This window comes from Centroberyx gerrardi, chromosome 2 (assembly GCF_048128805.1).
Source record: "Centroberyx gerrardi isolate f3 chromosome 2, fCenGer3.hap1.cur.20231027, whole genome shotgun sequence".
Classification (NCBI taxonomy): Eukaryota; Metazoa; Chordata; class Actinopteri; order Beryciformes; family Berycidae; genus Centroberyx; species Centroberyx gerrardi.
Genome location: NC_135998.1, coordinates 18,107,287 through 18,126,447, shown reverse-complemented (window position 1 = coordinate 18,126,447; position 19,161 = coordinate 18,107,287). Strand labels below are relative to the sequence as shown.

Sequence of the window (19,161 nt, the reverse complement as noted above, 5' to 3'; positions counted from 1 at the left end):
TGTACTTGGATGTACCACAAGCCATCCATCTCTTTCCATTGTCAGGAATACAATGCAGATGACAGATTACTCAAATGCATGAACTCACTCCCTTCCTTCGCATATACACACACCCTCACCCTCTGTGTCTGTGTCTGTGTGTGTGGCACATGTGCGCACACACACAGCACCACCTGTGTGCACACCTGTTTCCATGTATGAATGCATTCTCGTATGCGCTCGGTAACCCATTTTCCTGTTGCCTCTGCGCATCCTTGACACAACACAGGAATGTAAGCCATCAAAGGAATCACCAGTAAACAGATTAAAAAAGTTTTCCCAAACGTCTGGTAAGGCGACTGATATTTATCCGGATTTCAAACAAAGACTCATACCTCATAAACAAAATGTTTGACCTGCTTAAGCCAAAAGCACTGGCTTAGCTCCGCACTCGCATGCTGCAACGCTGCCTGTATCGATGCAACAAATTCGCTCCAAATGTGAGAGCGACACAAACTGGAAGAGGACGTTTAGACAGGTAGATGAGTGTGATGTGTCTGTGGAAAAGGAGGAAGGAGTTGAGGATTTGGATGGCATGATGGGAGGACTGGAAAGAACAAGCAGTGTTTTCGTCTCCTGTGGCCATTTAAGACATGCTTCTCATCACCTTGAGACAGAGTCAGTCTGCTGGCACTCTGGGATTTTTTTTTTGGTCTCTGTCTGAAGCCCCAGTCTGGTTGAAAAAATTCCAATACAGAGCAGGGAAATTTATTTTGTTACCAGTCTCTCCTGTTTAACTTTCTTCTTTTTTTGTTGTTGTTTTAACTTATTTTTTTTAGTAGCTATCAGGGTACAAGCAAAACCTTTTTTGTTGGCCTTTGTAATCCAGCTATAGCTCAAGTAGATTTTCTTCAACCAATGACAGCCTCAGTATTTCATGCTGCAAGTTAAATTACCAACTTGCACACAGTTGATGAAATGTTACATTGCGCCTCATGGTTAAGATGGCATTTGGATGCAGTCTTTATGCAGACCATTTAGCGGGTTTGGACAGGCTTCTTCACCAAGTCAAAAGGGGCGTCAGAGCAGGAATAACTGAACTCTCTTTTTTACAGGGTTGCCATGTTTACAGAATTTGAATCTAGATAAGAGTAAAGACGACGTTACATGCGCAATGTTCTCTCTCTTTCTCTTTCTCTTTCTCTTTCTCTCCCTCTCTCTCTCTCTCTCCATCTCTTATTAAAACAAACCGACAGCATTTCTCTTGCCCTGTTCTCTGTCTGTCTCTGGCTATCCTTGCCTTGATGATAGGGCACTAAAGGCATCAAGTGAGAGGAAAAAGAGCAGAGTGGAAAGAAAGACAGGACCAGAGTCAGTGCTTGTAAAAGGGCAAAGTAAACAAGCCTGGATAGAGAAAGGCAGAGTGACAGAAAAAGAGAGAGAGAAAGAAAAAGGGGGGATGGAGAGAGTGACCTTCACATTATCAAATACTTGCATGACATCTAGATTCACACACTTTCTTGTGCTCTGTCTCCCTCTGTTGCTCCTCTGCTTTCTCTCTCAAATTTAAATTCTGTCTCTCTCTCTCTTTCTCTGTCTCTCTCTCTCTCTCACACACACACACACACACACACACACACACACACACACACACACTATGCAAGACCTTGCACAGTGATGACTTCATGCAGCTCTGTGTTTTTTCACCATCTGAATAATGCTAGGCCAAATGCTCCAAGCGATTACAAGTGTGAAGGCTTAATTCAGTGTAAAATGTCTTAAAATTCATAATAATTGATGTTTTAGTCAAAACTTGACCTTTATTGCTGAATCAGTCTTACAACAGCATTAAAAGGACTTTGAAAACAGGCTTCAATAAAGTCTGGAAACTCCTTGTGGGCAGCCACTGTCTGCACCTAAACAGTTAATTGTACATGATCCAAAACACTTTGACAAATAACTTAACTTATACTTCTTAATGCTGGATTTCTTCACAGCTAATTTGTAGTTTGCATATTCTGGCAGAGAAGCTAAGGTCTATATCATATTGTCAGCAGTAAATCATTTTGAATTATACCCCAGGGAATAGGTTTAAAATTTCTTAAAACAAACGCTTTTGAACTTTGTTCCAAATTCCCCCAAACTTTTAAATGCATCTATTAAGATTCCATAACAATTATTTTCACAAATAATTATTTGTCATTGTAGCCTGCCAACAGCACTGTGTATTCATTTGACAGTCTCCCATCCCGTGAAATAGTTTTCTTTAAGCTGTTACTTAATGGTTGAAAAATCATAAGCCTTCTCTCAAAACTCACCAAAAATGAGCTTTTATGAGTCAGCTGTTCAAAACATCTTCCTCCTGAGAGAGCACCTCTCTTATTTTTAGGGGAATGGTGTCTTTTTCATATCTGTACACTACTGATATGTAAGGATTGATTGAAACCAGATTTCACCCCACTGAGAAATGTGAACTACTGGAAATGAGCATCAATGAGCTTTGCCAACTTTGAAGGTGTCATGGAGTAAATACAGTATGCGTACGCAGTCCTACTAATGACTTGATGTTACCTAGTCCTCATTGGCCCCATAAAATTCTCTGGGTCAGGGGTTGGACACACACACACACACACACACACAGACACACACGCAAGCACCCACATGGCTTCTATATCTAGAGATGTCACGAGATTTACGCATGGTGGGATGACAGATCATTTTAAATAATGGAAACACAGGCCCCTAAGGAGCTCAGTCCATGACGCCAATAGGTAGTAAAATTACCCTTGAATCTGCCAAGACCAATAGGCTCCAGCCCTGTCTGCTGCATTCCTCCCTCTGTTCGGCTCACACTGCCATTTAAGGCTGCCTAGTGCGCTGACTGACTGTCTGGATGGAGAGATGGATAAAGTGGAGTGGTGCTCCCTCTATTTCTGCAAGGATAGAGTGCGCATTTGTTCACTTCTGTCACTTGCATTCTGTCTCTCTATCATTTCATCAATGGGCTCTATGTGTAGCTCTGATATCAATCTCTCTTCTTCTGTCTCTTCTATTCTCTCTCTCTCTCTCAATTTGTCTCTAACCTTTTTCTTTGACAATCACCCATTTCCATTTGCATATTGATGAAATAGATAAGTACAGAGTTGAATCTTGTTAAATAGTGTTGTTTGGAGACATACAGTGCAGTGTTGATGGCCTGACTGCATTCTTGTTAACACTTAATTATCCTGGTGAAATTATAAAACATATTACCTCATATCTAACGAGCACACAGACGAACTGTGATCTCTCACCCATCACCCATTTGGTCAAGGTGAACTGAGAAAAGACATGAGGACATTCATGTATGGCTGCGGGGCAACAGGATGTGATGCATGCTTCCCCCTTTTGGACAATTAGAGCAACTACTACCTGCACTAAAGTCAAAGGCATACCTCTTCTCAATGTAATCTCAGTGGAGGCAGCAGTGCACAAATCCTTAGCTGATAGAAGTATACACGTGTTTAAGTATTTGCAATCCAAGGTATGTAAATATTAATAGTACATGCTAAATTTTTTAGCGCTTGGGAAGTGTATTAATCTCAAAATATCATGTTAAAGGAGCTGGAGATTCAGTTGCAATTGCACTGATTACTGCCTCCTATAGTTGGCCAGCTAAAACTTTAAAAGTGTATTGTTTGTTTATCAGCGGCTCATGTTCAGTCCCTGACAATTGATATACTCAACAAAAGTACAAGTACAAGTACCTCAAAACATGCATCAGAAAAGTGCAAAAATACTTTGTTACCTTCCACTTCTGGATGTATTATACAACATTTTTCTCACAATGGCAGAATATTTGAGCCAGCTTGACTTTGAGACTGAGGGGGCTTTTTCTCCGCACCTTAAACCAATTTTTGAACCAGCTGTTGTGGGACAGTTTATATTTTAACACCAGACATTAATGCATGACTAGGTACAGTGTTTTGAAACTTGGAGTTTGAACTTTGTGCCCAAAGATATAAACGGGCATAGGACTGTCCGGTATTCTACTTTAGTTGCAAATACGCTGTCAATAAGCCTACTGTATGTTGGAAATTACCATAGCAGTTCATACAGTAATTTCTCAAGATAGAATATTTTTGTTAGATTTAAACACTTTTACTGCAAATTCATTCCCTTGCCGGTATGGTGTTCTTGTGCACTTTCTCATTTTGTCCACTTGGTGTCACCCTATCTATAGAAACCAGTGCTAGATCCGTCTTAATTCAAGACAATTCAAACTTTAGCTGAACTTTTAGACAATTCAAGCACTGTTCATGAAATACCTAGGAGACATATAGTCGTAGGGATGTATTGTACATGTGACTCAGTATGTGTGGTCATGAGTTCCCATGTGACAGAAAAAACATGGATTCTATGAGCAAAAATATAGACCCAGTCATTGGTTTGGTGTGCGTGTGTGCTTGTGTGTATGTTCATATACCTTTGGTGTCCTCCAAAATCCTTGTACCTATGATATTTTCCTGATATTTTCCTGATTTTCTCCATGTACTGAAAATATTTAATGACTACGGTACCAAATGAAGCCACAAACCTTTCTCAACTCCAGATAAGTTGACTTTTTGGAGAATATGTGGTTTCTGCACAACTCAGAATCTGATAATTTGAGTGTGTGTGTGTGTGTGTGTGTGTGTGTGTGTGTGTGCGTGTGTGTGTGGGGCAAGCTGCTTACCTTCCTCCCGGAGAACAGCATACACAGCTGATGCATGGAGCCTCCGTTCTTGGTCAGCTCTTTCTTCAGGGTTTTGGGTGATGGGAGCGTCCAGCCGCCCTTGTGGTGCGCTCCCCCGACCTCCAGGCAGTTGATGGCGTTGTCGGAGGTGAAGCAGGGCGTGCGGGGGTCCTGCAGGAGGCTCCCCTCGCTGTGGGTGCGCCTGCGGAGGGAATTCTGCACGCTCAGCCCCCCTCCTCCGTGCTTCTCGCAGGTGGCGCCCTCCACCATGCTGCGGCGCTTGCTGTCGCTACGCTGCAGGTAGGCGTCGTCGCTGTCGTCTTCTTCGTCATCCTCCTCCTCGGACTCGTCGTCTTCGTCTTCGTCGTAGTCTTCGTCGTCTGTGTTGGGCGAGGAGAGGGCGTCGGCGCTGAAGGAGCGGTCCAGGCGCAGTTCGGGGATGACGAATGAGGAGGAGGAGGAGGAGGGAGGCGCGTTGGTGTCGGGCGGCTCCGAGACGTTGTCCTCGTCCGTGTTCGCCACCGCCAGGTTCAGGTTCAGCTCCCCTTCGTTCCCCTCCTCCCCCTCCTCCTCTCCTCCTTCCTCTTTGTCTATATCCTCGCTCCCCACACTCTTTCTGCTCCCTCCATCGTCCTCCTCTTCTCCATCCTCCCTCCTCCTCTCCTCCCCATATTTCACCTCTCTCCAAAACTCCATCTCGGTGCCCTCCATACTCTTGCAGTCCTCGCCCTCGGTGGAGGGGGGCGGCGTGGGAGGCACCTTATGCCGCTCCTCGGACCCCCCCAGCCCTCCCAGGGGCATGTAGATCTCCTCCAACGGGGTGAGCGGCTCGGAGGGGTGGGGGCTGCCTAGAGTCGGGGGCTCCGAGGGGCTGGAGGGGTACAGGCTGCTTTCCTCGCCCTCTGAGCTGCGGGGGGGCAGGTGGAGGCCACCCACACCTCCCGGGTCTCCTCCTACTCCGCCCAGCTCACATGAAGGGGCATCCACCTTAGGCTCCAACATCTAGGAGGGGTGAAAAAGAGAAAAAAGAGAGAGGGAAGGAAGGAAGGAGGGAGAGAATCGTTATTTTCACCAGGTCAACTAATGGCACAGTCTTACAATAAGTCACACACATGATATTTTGCTCAATAGCCATATTTCAGGATTTAATCGTAAATGAATGACTGAGGAAGGTGGTCAGATGAATGCAACACACTTTTATTTGTGCATCCTCAAGTACACACACACACACACACACACACACCATCTCCATTAAGAATGGCCCCCTATTAGGGGTGGAACAAATCACAGAAGTCATGGTGCAGTCTTGGTAAAGCGAGGGGAAAATGACAGTGTCTGCTGGCCGCATTAATTCCTGTGAAAATCCCCATTTATTTTCTCTCTGAAAATACACATTAATTTGTCATAAATAAATAAAAAAATGCATTTACTTTACCAGAACAGTCTCGTTTTGAATGGATAAACCACAACCTTCAATAAAGCTTATTGCCTTAAAAATGTGAAAGCTTAATTTATGACAACCAAGAAGTATTATTTAAATTAATACAGATTATTTTCATATGGAAGTATAATCACTGTCCTATTTAATTCGACAACATATTCTTTAGTGCGCTATATAAGGAAAAGTCAACCTTTTCTCACTGAGCTTTTAACATGACCACCAGAGGGCGATGACGACTCAAACAAAACCCATGCCAGGCCTTCTTATAGCCATCAGCAGCATATTAGCGAACATTATTTCTTGTATGTTACTCATTGACGTCACAATAGGAGTAAACCCCTTCAGGACATTAAGTCGTTTAACACATATTTAAGTGCTTCTTCATTTATGGAGGTTGAGATACCATTTCTAAATATGTAAGCTTGCAAAGAAGGTCAGTACTGCTAGTTAACTTGGCTGCTAGCTACATCCAAGCTGTCTGCATTCATTCAGCTGAACTAAGCTGGTCCTGTGACCCCGGGGACTGTGGAGGAAAGCAAGCTGGCCCTCTTACAGGAATTAATGAGACCGGTGCTACGAAATGTTAGAACCAATCCATGCATCCATCTCCTCTTTATCGCGTTTGTATCACATCGACTTCCAGTATTTCTGTCTATCCCGAATAACCGCACACATGCACGCCCTCAGATTTAACCATAACACCCCTGTCACACACTCATGTGCACACAGGCACACACACACACACATCACGCTGCTGTCCTCACCCTCTGCCCTTGACAGTCCACCTCTATTACCTCCCTCTCAATATCTGCTGGTTTTGAATTCAGCTGACATTGAGGAAGCCCTCATAATGTACGACAATGCAATATTCACAAACACTCTCTCTCTCTCTCTCTCTCTCTCTCTCATGCACACACAAGCCCCCAGTCTCTTACCTGTGCACAGCTTTTTTTTTCCACTTTGTATGTGCACCGCATAAAAGCTGATTTTCTATTTTTCAGTGCTGTATTTTTTCACTCAGTGTATGTCAGCAATTTTCACCTGCACTGCGTGGCTATCCATTATTACTTTATAAACAATATGTTATGATAAACGTGATGAATAGACATACCCTGGTGAATATAACCCCCTCAAATGACCTAATCCTTTCTTGAAATGACAGGTAATATTTACGGTAAATAAAAAAAGTACATGCCAGTAGCTTAACACATAATTGGCTTTTATGTAATGAAACACTCAAAATGTTGAAACTGAAATGTAACCAAAAGTAACCACCAACTTATAAACTCTTCATTTAGTTTCCATTTAATAACAAACAATTCGATTCGCACACTCTTTTCAGCAGTGGGAGAAACTCTGCATAGTTTGTGAATGCCATTACATCTTCCATAGAAACCAAACAAAAATATTCATGTGTGTGTACACAACCAACATCTCACTGATTGGGAGAGGACCTTCTGTTGACGCCTTCTGTTGACGTTTACATTAGGATTAGCCTTCCATTGGCATCCTTGACTAACAGTTGCAGAGCATAGACTCTCACAAAAACTGTAGTCATTTCCAGTCAGTGATGGAGGAAGCGGTCCTTTCTGGCCCAGTCTAACCATGTGTATAAAGAGGATAGGTAAGTATGATGGCGTTTGCTCAAGCACAGAGAGATGTGATGGATGCCACCTTGAGATGGGAACAGAAAGCTGCTAGCTCAGGTGGGTTCAGTCAACCAAGTCAGTTCAGAAATGCCTCACCAAGAAGACTATGGAGGTTTGGGGAAGTACAAAGGAAAAAAGGAAAACAATGATTTTGAGAGGAATTTCCCTTTAAGTAATATAAATTCACAACCAAAGCATTTAACAGACATTCTTGCTGAGAGCTACTTAGACAAACTCCAGGAGAAGCCTTAGAGCTAGAAAAGTATAGTTGTGTTTTGTTTGGTTTTTAAATATAAAATATATCCAGAATGGTACAGCAAAGATAAAGTGGAGATCAAGAATTAAATGCAGCCGGAGTCCTCTCCATGTTTATTTTTCCTGCGGAAATAAGTGCACAAGTAAGCAAAAAGTGCATTATCGCTCATTTTATACACACTTGGCTGGAGATGAAAAATGTGTTTTCCCTTCCCTCTTGTTTTCTCTCCCCTCTAGCTCCAAATTTCTCACCCAGTGTGCAGAATCGAGTATATGAAAATCACTTAGGCACATAAGAAAGTAAGCAGTGTGATACAGTGAGCGAGGGGAATGTGTTATTGCCACATAGAAATAGGTTTCTAGAGAGGACATTCGCAGAACCCTGAATCAAACCTGAACCCGTATCGACCTTAGCAACCAAAGTTCAGAACGTAAGGAGGTGGTGTCGCAAATAATTCTTATCTGCTGCATCCATGAGTGGATCAGTGAGACCAAAAGTAGTGTGAGTATACAAAATCAATTCTACCTTCTCTGACTCTGCGGCAGGTCTTGTGAGAGGCGCTCATTGTGCTGGTCGAGCTCACCCCAGATAACTAGCTGCAGTCACAAGATGCTCTGGTGCTCATGTACGCACTCGGCTGACCCGGGGTTACTCCAGACTTCTCACTTTCCCTTCCCAACTCCCTCTTAACCTCGCCGTGCCCCGATCCAAACGGCCCGCGGTCGAGCTATAACCCCGAGACCACAGGTTCTTTAGTGACGCACGGGGTATGTAAAGGGTATTTTTAGAATGAAATGCACTTTCATAGGGAAGGGGGGAAAAAAAGGCTCCTCAAATTTTTTTTTTGATCCTGTCTTTATCTCTAATCCCCATTCTGCCCTTACTTCTTCTTGCTCCTTTTTCCGTTCCTGGTGGTCTGAGTTAGAGAAGTGATCTGCTCTAAGAAAATGATGTGTAATTCTTTTGATTGTTTTCAGAGTGTTGTCGCAGTGTGAACTTGTTGGTATGGCAAAAAAAAAAAAAAGAAACACCTTGGCTTGACACATCACTGGGGAGTCATGGAAGAAATAGCCATTCTTTCTGTGTTACTGTAAGCAGGTGTGTAGGTTCAACTTGTTTCATCATATATTTTGCACTTTGAGACCTGGGATTTGCATAGACAATCTCTCCTTTTCTCCACAGACCATAAACACTCCCACTCTGATTCTCGCTCTCTCACACACACACACACCCTCTCTCTCTTCCCTTTTTTCAGTTTTGATGTACAGTGGCCTATTGTTTTGTTTACTGTATGTACATACAATTGATTAATTGACTATACAGGAGTAACCAGTTTTAATTAGGCACTATTAAAATACAAATTCTCTCTCTCCCTCTCCACCCCCCCCCCCCCCCCACCCCCTCTCTCTCCCCCTCTCTCTCCCCCTCTCTTACATATGGACATAAACCCCTGACCATTGAAGATATGGCTTGAGACACAATGGAGCCACCTGTCCTGTCAGATACACTTGTTCCCTCTCACAGCACCACTGCTATCTGCTACTAGACTGGACACACACACACACACACACACACACACACACACACACAAAGACACTCAACGAGCTGGCTCACATTAACGCAAAATGAATCTTTTGAACAAACTGTCCTCTTGTCTTATCTGTTCACATGAAAAGAATTTGTGACCTTCAAGTCACAAAAACACATGACATCCTCATTAATTTCCAAGGCCTTTTCCAGGTTTGTCATTTGCCAGTTTCTCTGAAACCAAAAACGTCCCTTTTTCTCTTTCACTGGCCAGTATCAAGAAAGACAGATGAAAAGACCACAAGCTAATGGACTAAAAGCTCATTGTGCAGTGTGAGTATGCCTGGATTATGCTTTGTTTCTGTGCTTGTGTTTGTGTGTGTGTATACACGTGCGCACATTTGCCTGTGCCTTGAGTACAATTCATGTGTACTCAACAACTGTACAAGGTCATCAATGATTCAACACAACACAATCTCCGCCATTGCCTCCATTAAGCAAGGAAACAAAACCCAGGCTAAAAGGAATAGAGAATGGGATGGAGGGTGGGAGAGTGAATAGATGGAGGAGGAGAAAGTGGATAAGACAAGCAGGAGGGAGGGAGAGAGTCAGTGAATGGAAATGATTCGGACATGAGATGAGTGGGGGAAGAGGGGGCAGAGAGAAAGAAATAGAAAGGAAAACAGGAGGAAACAGCTGTGGAGGTGAAACTGCAATAGAAAACAATAGAGAGGGGAGGAGAGGAGAGGAGAAACTAAATCTCTGAAAATGGCCATCTTGGCTTTTCTTGCAGCGTTAACAACATTACCGGCCTCGCTAGCTAATGACCAGCCAACATTTCACTTCATTACAAACAGACACACACACACACACACACACACACACACACACACACACACACACACTCAAATGAGCCTGTTCTCATATTAAATTTGTACTTATAGTTCTGAAAAGCAATGCAGCGTAGTTTTGTGTGATATTCTATGGATTGAGTGAAACTGAAGGCGGAGCTCATGTGACTGAAACAGTTAGTAGTTTGACATTGAAACTCTGGTGACCTGGGCTCAATTCCTGACTTAAGCAAAGAAGCTTTCTGCTGTGAGTTAAGTTTTCATTTTCAGAATAAGTTTATCTTCTTTAATGTGACCAAAACCTTACCCAACCCTTTTTTTTAGCTGCCTAGTTTTAACCAAAGTTTTAGTTCCCTAAACCTAACCCCAACCTTAACCTACGTTGTTTTAGTGCAGTGACAAATTATGCGGCTGGTCATGCTTAGGTCACCCATCATATGAACCCTGACCCCACAGTTACCATGGCAACGTGAGACCTATCCCAGGGGGCAGGTGTGCTGCTGCCACAGCCTCCACACCCTCTCAATTTAAAGATGCCACCTTTCATCTCTCTTTCACCTTTCTCTCCTTCCTTTCCTCTCTTCCCCCCCCCCCCCCCCCCCCCCCCCTTTAGTCGCCGCTTCCCGGTGGTTTTTAAGCATGACATTTAACATCAAAGTCTTCCGCTCCTTGACACCACTTAGTTTGATGTCATGGATTTAATGTATCCACCATTACATTTGCCAAGTCCACTTCCACCTTCAATAAATCCGGCTCAACTCAATTAGCAGTGCTGTTAAATAAACTGTATATTACCAAACAAAGGCACATGGTCTCCTTGTCTTCCTCTTCCCCTCTCCCTCTGTGTCTCCCTCCTTTCCTCCCGCTGGCTCATAGCTGTACGTGTGTGACACCAGCAGGTAGGTTGGCATGGTTTTGAAGTGATGCAACCCCCCAGACAGTCTATAATCTAGACCTGCCTGATCCAAATCCCATGCTTTACTGACTTCTTTACTCACAGATTGTCCTCATTGATTTGTTATAAGAAAGTTTAGGGAACAGAGAGAAGTCAGTAGGAGACTTGCCGCTTACATCGCCCAAAGAAAAAAACGATTTAAGCGAAGTAAACACGATAAGAACAAGAAACAGTATGTCAGTCACCTTTAAATCCATCCACATTTTATGTTTACATTGTTAATATTGATTGATAATACTGATGATGAAATGAATGATAGATTGTGGAATATAATTAGTTGACTATCTCAGAGTGACAGCATCTTTATTTTCCCCAGAAATATCTCAGCAGGTAAAACTCACATGGTTTAGTTTTTGGGCAGATAAACCGATTTCACTGTTGCGAGACGGAACAAGAGAAAGGAGGGAACACAAGAGGACAAAGAGGGGACAGAGGAATAGATGAACATGGTAGAACATGAGACTTTAGAAACAGAGAAAGAGAGAGAAGGAAGAAAGGCCTTAAGGCGGTGTAATTGGTTTGAGGAAATAGTATACACATGTTCTTCCTGCCTCCTACCACACTATCCTAGGGCTGACCACTCACTTAATCCGTGGTAAAATAGAGGCAATCACACACAAATCCACACACTGTTCTTGAAAAACATGTTTCTGAGTAACAACTGGAAAAACAAAGACATTTGGATAGTATAAAGCATGATGTTGCATCTTCCTCAACAACTGAAGTGTGTAATCATTAGCTAAGTTGTTTTCTTTTCCAATTTTCCAATAACAAACATCATACAATGACACAAATCTTAGCCCAAGTTGTTTTATTTGCCTTAAGTAAAGCCATTTGGCCCCACCCAAGTCACAGGTTCTTGCATAAAATTACCCAGAAACCTTACCTAATTCTTACCTAAACTCACATTTTTTGTTTACTCTCACATAATCTACTCAGCTACAAGCCCACATGACAGCTGAAGACATATGGAACTTTGTACCGTATGTATCTTCATGTTACTATGCCACACACACACACACACAGACACACACACAGACACAGACACACACACACACACACACACACACACACAATGTGCAATTTATACATCCATGCCATCACAAGTAACGTATTTCACACAAAACACCCTAGTTTGTGTTCTTGTGCTCATTTTACAAGAGTTGTGTATTTTAACATTTTAACATAATTGGTTTGTCTCTTCATAAATCATATCACTCTATTGGTAAACTTATGAATGTGGGATATTTTTAGCCAATGTCCGAAACTGATGAGCTTGTTTACTAGCAGCGAATATGACAATGTTTTCATGCGCTTTGGTTCTTGGAAAGAGAGAAAGAAATACTGTGTATGAAAGAGCAACAGAGTGAGAGAGTCTGTGTGTGTGTGTGTGTGTGTGTGTGTGTGTGTGTGTGTGTGTGTGTGTGTGTGTGTGTGTGTGTTGGAGGGGGGGGGGTTCATGTGTGCGTGCCAACATTCTAGGAAATTAAGCTGTGACATAAATTGTTCAGGACAATCTATGGTGTAATACGGTGTGTTTATATAGGAGTCATTATTGCTTTGTGTCATATCAATAGCTTGTCAAAGGGCCAAACCATACAGATGATCAATCTCTGAATGGTCTCATTACATGCGCCGCCATGCACTCTCCTCTTTTGCACTCGCCCTCTCTGAGAGAAGAAGGATGAGACGGTAATAGTCGTTTATCTGTCAGGCCCCTCCATTGTGATCACGCCGAAAGGGAAGGAGAGAAGACAAATGGAAAAGGGAGCAAGGGAACAAGTGGAAAGAGGGTTGTAGATCAAATAAACAGGAAGACAGGATGTCAGGTGAATATTGGGGCCGATAAAAGCACATCCTATTAATTGAGTCATAAAAACGGTATCAAAAATCTCCCGGCTAAAGACAGTTGTAAATACAACTATAGTCTGTTTGTAGGCCTAAGTCTGGACTTTCATGATGTTGCTGTTGGGCGTAAACCTTCTATTTCCAAAATATCAACTTGTAGGGAATCAAGAAAAACAGCTTTATTTTTAGACTGACAACCATGCAATTTTACCATGTTTTTTTTTTTTTGAGAGAGAGAGTTCTGCAAGCTTAAGAGTCATGAAAATTACTCAGCCCACAGTGGACTGCATAATATGTCAATTAAAGTAAAAACAAGTAAAAACAGCAAATCAGAGTTACAAGGTTTATACCTGGCAAACGTAATATTATGCATTTGCTTTTTTTTCTTAGATGCTTTCTTAGATGAGATTTTCATCTATATGTACATATCTTTGAATAATACTGAAGTGAAAGGAAACCATAAAAAAAAAAAAAAACATATCCCTCACAGGTATCACTTAATTACAGGGTAGCAGGGTGAAAACTGAATATATGAGCACAACAATATTAATGGCAGCAGTATTAAATGAGAAATATAGTGGCTCCTTATCTCATAGGAATATTTGGCAGAGAGTAAAACCCAGGGTACGTCAACTACAATTTATTAGCAGAAAGTCTATTCTCATTAATATTTCATCTTAAACTGGGAGCTGGCAAGGTTGTCTTGCTAGTGTGTGTGTGTGTGTGTGTGCTTTAGTCCTTATAATATGATCAAGGAAATAGAAATTTCTACAAACCCAGCGGGGTGGGGTCGGGGGCGGGGCATATCCACAGATGCAAAGGCATCACTGATGGTAGCCGAAGGTTCAGGGGGAAAATGTCATTGACGTGACTTGCCCCGTGACGACAAGCAGCAGCCGAAGACAATGTGACCACTGAATTAGATTGGAAAAGGGCTTCACAGAGAGAGCAGAGAGAGACGGGAGGGGGGGAGGGGGGGTTGTGTGTGTGTGTGTTTGAGGGGAGAGGATGCATCCGTCTATGTATCTTTTTTTTTTGTGTGTGTGCGTGTGCACGCTTGTGTGACAAACGGTGATGTGTGTCCCGAGCGCCGGCTTGCCACTGTTTGTCCCAGGCTATAACAAATAACAAACATCTCATTTGTTCAAGCTGGGACCGGCTGCGTAGGACCAACTGATAAATCACATTCAACCTGGTGTGTGTGTGTGTGTGTGTGAGTGTGTGTGTGATGTGTGTGTGTGTGAGAGAGAGAGAGAGGTGGAGAGAGGGGGCGTTGACACTGTCTACTATTGATCAAGGACAAGGAAGAGAGAGGGAAGGACAGATGGATAAGGCAAACAGAGGAGAGGAGAAGAAGCATTTTTTCTCTGTCTATTCCTCTCTCTCTCTCACTTAACCAACTTCTGAAACTCCACACCATAATCCCACTGTAGTTGTCATTCAAACACAGGCTACCATTTGCTCAATACACTATTCATCACGCCCTCTTTGTGTACCAACAGGCATCAGCATCGACTCCACACATGCATACTCTGTTTCTCGCTCTCTCTCTTCCTCTTTCCAGCAAGAGAATATAATCCCACAGTTCCCCTAATGAGGAGGAGAGAAAAGCCATTCTCCCCAGTGTGCTTCCTGTTGTTTTTCCCCTCTGTTCTCTCTCTCTCTCTCTCTCTCTCTCTCTTTCTCTCGCTCTCTCCCTCCGAAAGCCCAGCTTCAGCATGGCTTTAACAGGCTTTAGAGTGTGTCCTCGTAATGGCCATCTCCCAACCTCTCTCCTTCCCCTGCCTCTCTCACTCTCCCACTCGCCGGCCATGTGGAGGGTGATATCACGGATGTCTCTGGCACACCGCCAACACACAAACGACCAAAAGACCAGAAGGGCCACATGGCGGATGTAGACAGTCTGTTGTCTAGAAAATATTGTCTTCGGCTCTTGTTTATTCAGAAGCATGTGATATGACTGAGTCAGTTATATTCAACAAAGTTGAAGAGGGAAGGGATGAAGGATGGTAGAAAGGATGGAGGGATACAAAGGAAAAAGAAAGAAAAGAAGGAAGGAAGGAAAGGAAGAAATAAAGAAAAACAATAACCAAATAAAAGCCAAAATAGTGCATGACGCTGACACCCAACTCTTCATAAAAGCTTGCCATAAAAAGAGTGCAAGATGCCCGATGATAAATAAGCCTTTATTGCTTTCTCCTATCTTTTCTCCCATCTCTCGGTCTTGTTTCCTTCTCTGTATGGCCAAACCCCTCCCTGCCTCCTAGCTGTAAAACAATATAAGCAACACAAACTAACCTCATGAATACTCAAGAAATGCAATTTCCTTCAGCTGTATATTGAACGCCAAAGAACAGCATCAATAAAATCTACTTGCCCCGAAACCTCTCTTCAGATCAGTGACAAAAACAGGGATGAATGAATAAAAAATAGAGCAATAGTGTATAAACCTCACCTGGTGAGAGGAAGCGGTCCCAGGTTACAATCCACTAAAGAGAGATACAGGCACTCACACACATCCCCATTAAAGTGGCCTACTTCCTCTGCCAAACGGGTGTGTGAGTGTTTGTGGCTGGCTGCTGTGGGTGATTCTGAGTGTCAGTGTGGGCTAGGCCAACTGAACTGTGCACAGACAGACAGAGAGGGAGAGAGAGAGAGAGAGAGAGAGAGAGAGAGAGAGAGAGAGAATGCCCAAGAGGCTAAGAAGGTAGACTCCCAAGCAGCACACAAACAAGTGAGGAGAGAGGGAGAGGGAAGGAGAGAGGGAGGAGATGGAGATAAAAAAAGAGAGTAGACAAACTAAATGAGCAATGAGCTCAGAGGGAGAAGCATATGTGTGCGCGCACGTGTGTGTGTGTGTGTGTGTGTGTGTGTGTGTGTGTGTGTGTGGTGTGTATGACCATTGCACAGCACAGTATACTGGTATGTACTCTATAACTGCATGTGGTGGTATTAATGAATACTGTATAGTCAAGGTTTCAGCTAGGTTCCCAGTTTCTGCTCCTTTTGAACAGTGTTAAATCTGGATGTCACACTTGGAAAAAACAACACATTTGCAGTGTGTGAGTGTGTGTGTATGCGCGCAAATATTGTCTGACATATGTGTACATATGTATTTACGTGTGCATCTGTGCGCCCCCCCCACCCTCGCCCTCCCCCCCCTGTCCTTTGTTAAGACATTAAGGCGCTGCAGCCGGGTCCCACAGGACACACAAACCCATTAGTATCCATCACACACACACAAATACACATATGGACACAAGCACACAGATACACACACCTTAATTACTCTTGACATTGAAAGGCTGGCCATTTACACATCCATCAGGCATACATTGGCGACTAAATGCACACATACACATGAACACAAACAATACAACCACGTCATAGAGTACACATATATGACGAGGGAGCCAAGATCTGACCAAACCTCGCAGATCAAGACAAGAATTTACAGACTTACAATGGAGACACATTGGCTTTAGACACATGTAGCGTAGGTGTAGCACAGCGTAATGTATTTCATTAAAGTGTAGCGCACACGTCACACTCACATAGCTTTATTTTAGCATGTAAAGAACGCCTGCAGTACACCTACGCAGCACTAGATTTATTTTGTACATGCTCATGCGTGAGAGGATGTCACCACATTGATAGTTAGTGACGTCTGCATGTGTAACCTGCCTTAAAAACATACATATTTCATGTTTAAGCACAATCCACTGACATGTTGAAATCGGCACTAACCAGAAGAAAAACACAATATAAATAAACATGTACATTTATAAAGGTGTGTATATTGGATATTGCTCATCTGCAATCAATCAGCACTGATATTTCCATTATTTTTTGTTGTTGTTCAGTGTAGATACGGTATGTTTGGCCAAAAGGCAAGACCACGCTCCATAACAGCGCTGACTCTAAAACCGCTGGCCGGTTTTACAACATCCTTGACTTGGCTGCCATCAATGCACAATTTTTATTCAAACAATTCCTCAACAAGACAGAGAGCAGGAAGGACTTCATCCTGGAACCTGCATGGGAGCTGGAAAATGTTGGTCTTCTCACTTTAATCGAGGCTGGTCAAATGTCACTTTCTGCTCTCACCACTGATTCAGCCTGGGTTTGGCTATTTTTTCAGGCAGGCGGCTAAGTGCAAACAGACATGCAGACGTTACTAAGGAGAAAACCATCAATGTGGCGTCATCTTCTAATGCGTAAAAGCATGAACGTGTGTCAAGTGAAGCGTTGATGCTCCAGGGAGGTTGAAATCGCTCCCCAAACCCATATACTATGCACAGTGGACACACACACACACACACACACTTGCATGCACATGAACATACACCCTAAAGTGAACATCTCTCAATCCTGGACTACATTACAATGAGGCATACCAGGGAAGCGTGTGTGTGTGTGTGTGTGTGTGTGTGTGTGTGTGTGTGTGTGTGTGTGTGTACTTGTTAATGCAGTAGAGGTTTATGGTGTTTTGGACACTTTTTATTTGAGTGTCCATAACTGCGTATAACTGTGCACATGTGGGTTCAAATAAAGTGCTTAAAGTGTGTGTGAGTTAGTGGTGTCCTCGGCTCCCCACTAAACAAGTTGAACATTGTGGCAGAGTAACAGTTACAACACCACACTGCAACAATCACCCATTGATCCAATATAACAAAGAGCCACTATGTATGAAATTGACAAGAGCAGCAAAAGTGACCATAAAATATAACAAAAGTCTAACAAGAACCTGGAAATCAACACATCTCTGAATTAGCAAGCAGTGGAGAATATATTAAATGTGAAATACTGAAAAGCCTCATATCTCGCCACCCCTTTCTCTCTCTCTCTTTCTCTCTCTGTCTCCGTCACTCTCTCTTTCTGTCATTTTCTGTCTCTCTGTCTGTCTGTCTCTCCCTCTCTCTCTCTCTCTCTCTCCCTGTCTCTTGCTGTCTTATCTAAAGTGCTTCAGAAGACAGTGCTACTCTGTGAGAAAGGTTTTGCGTCTCCTCTGTGCAACAACCTACATTTGACATTGAAAGGTAGAGCTGCAAGTCACACACACACCTGCCGTCTCTCGACATCGTTGCCCAGGTCCACTGGTAAAAACACAATACACTTCAAGAGGTAAACGTCCAACACACTAGTTGTTTTGGCAGTAAGGGCTCAGTACTAATCACTGCACAACAAACTACTAGTCCAGTGAAAATTATTTGCTGTAGAGTAGGTTTCTCTATTACTGTAGAATATTATAGGTTTGCCTTATAATAGGTATAATATTTCTAAGGATCACAAAATTGTACGGATATTTATTTTTTGTATAAATATGAACATAACACTGTGCTCAGAGATAGGTGAGTGTAAGTTTATTAAAGTGTAATAAAAAGGGTGCTAAGGGGGCTAAGGGTGCAGGGCAAAACATCAATTAAGAGTAAAACTCCCCTTACATCATTGTACACATATAATAATAAATATCAAAAGCTATCAGTGAGTAAAAACGCAAATAACTGATAAACATATTTCATAATAGAGATAATCTGGAAAATTAAACTAAAATAACTAACGTAAACTGACATCATGTACCAAGAACATCTTGGGAAAACAATCTTAAGAGCAGCAATTAATGTTCATGAAAAAAATTAAACACAAAGTCAGAGAAAGTACTTGAGTGATGATGTGAAATCAACAAAAACTAGTAGGCTAGTAGTGATTTTAGCATATAGTGCAGATAGTGTTGCTTACACACACTTTTTCAAACTCAACTTCAAACATTCACATACACACAGACATATAGACCACTGATAACACTTACACATACTGTACCTACACGCGCACACACACACACACACACACACCATCATTTTGATTCCCACAGCAGTGACGCTACCAGAAGTCCACAGAGAAACCATCTTCATAACAACAGTGCAAAAGATTGTCCACATTA

General features: G+C 42.7%; 1 protein-coding gene across 2 annotated transcripts in view; it reads right to left on the bottom strand.

The window, feature by feature from the left end:
- Nucleotides 1-19,161, bottom strand: part of rgs3a (regulator of G protein signaling 3a) — a 155,499-nt gene that overhangs the window by 39,540 nt on the left and 96,798 nt on the right. Inside the window, exons 17-19 of one of the 2 annotated variants that reach the window (XM_071905352.2) lie at nucleotides 5,630-5,695; nucleotides 5,372-5,593; nucleotides 4,694-5,326 (exon numbers count right to left, since the gene is read on the bottom strand). In XM_071905352.2, coding sequence (XP_071761453.2) covers nucleotides 4,694-5,326; nucleotides 5,372-5,593; nucleotides 5,630-5,695 — 921 coding nt within the window. Of the gene's footprint in view, nucleotides 1-4,693; nucleotides 5,696-19,161 lie in introns of both variants that reach the window. The other variant, XM_071905351.2, reaches the window with a different exon arrangement.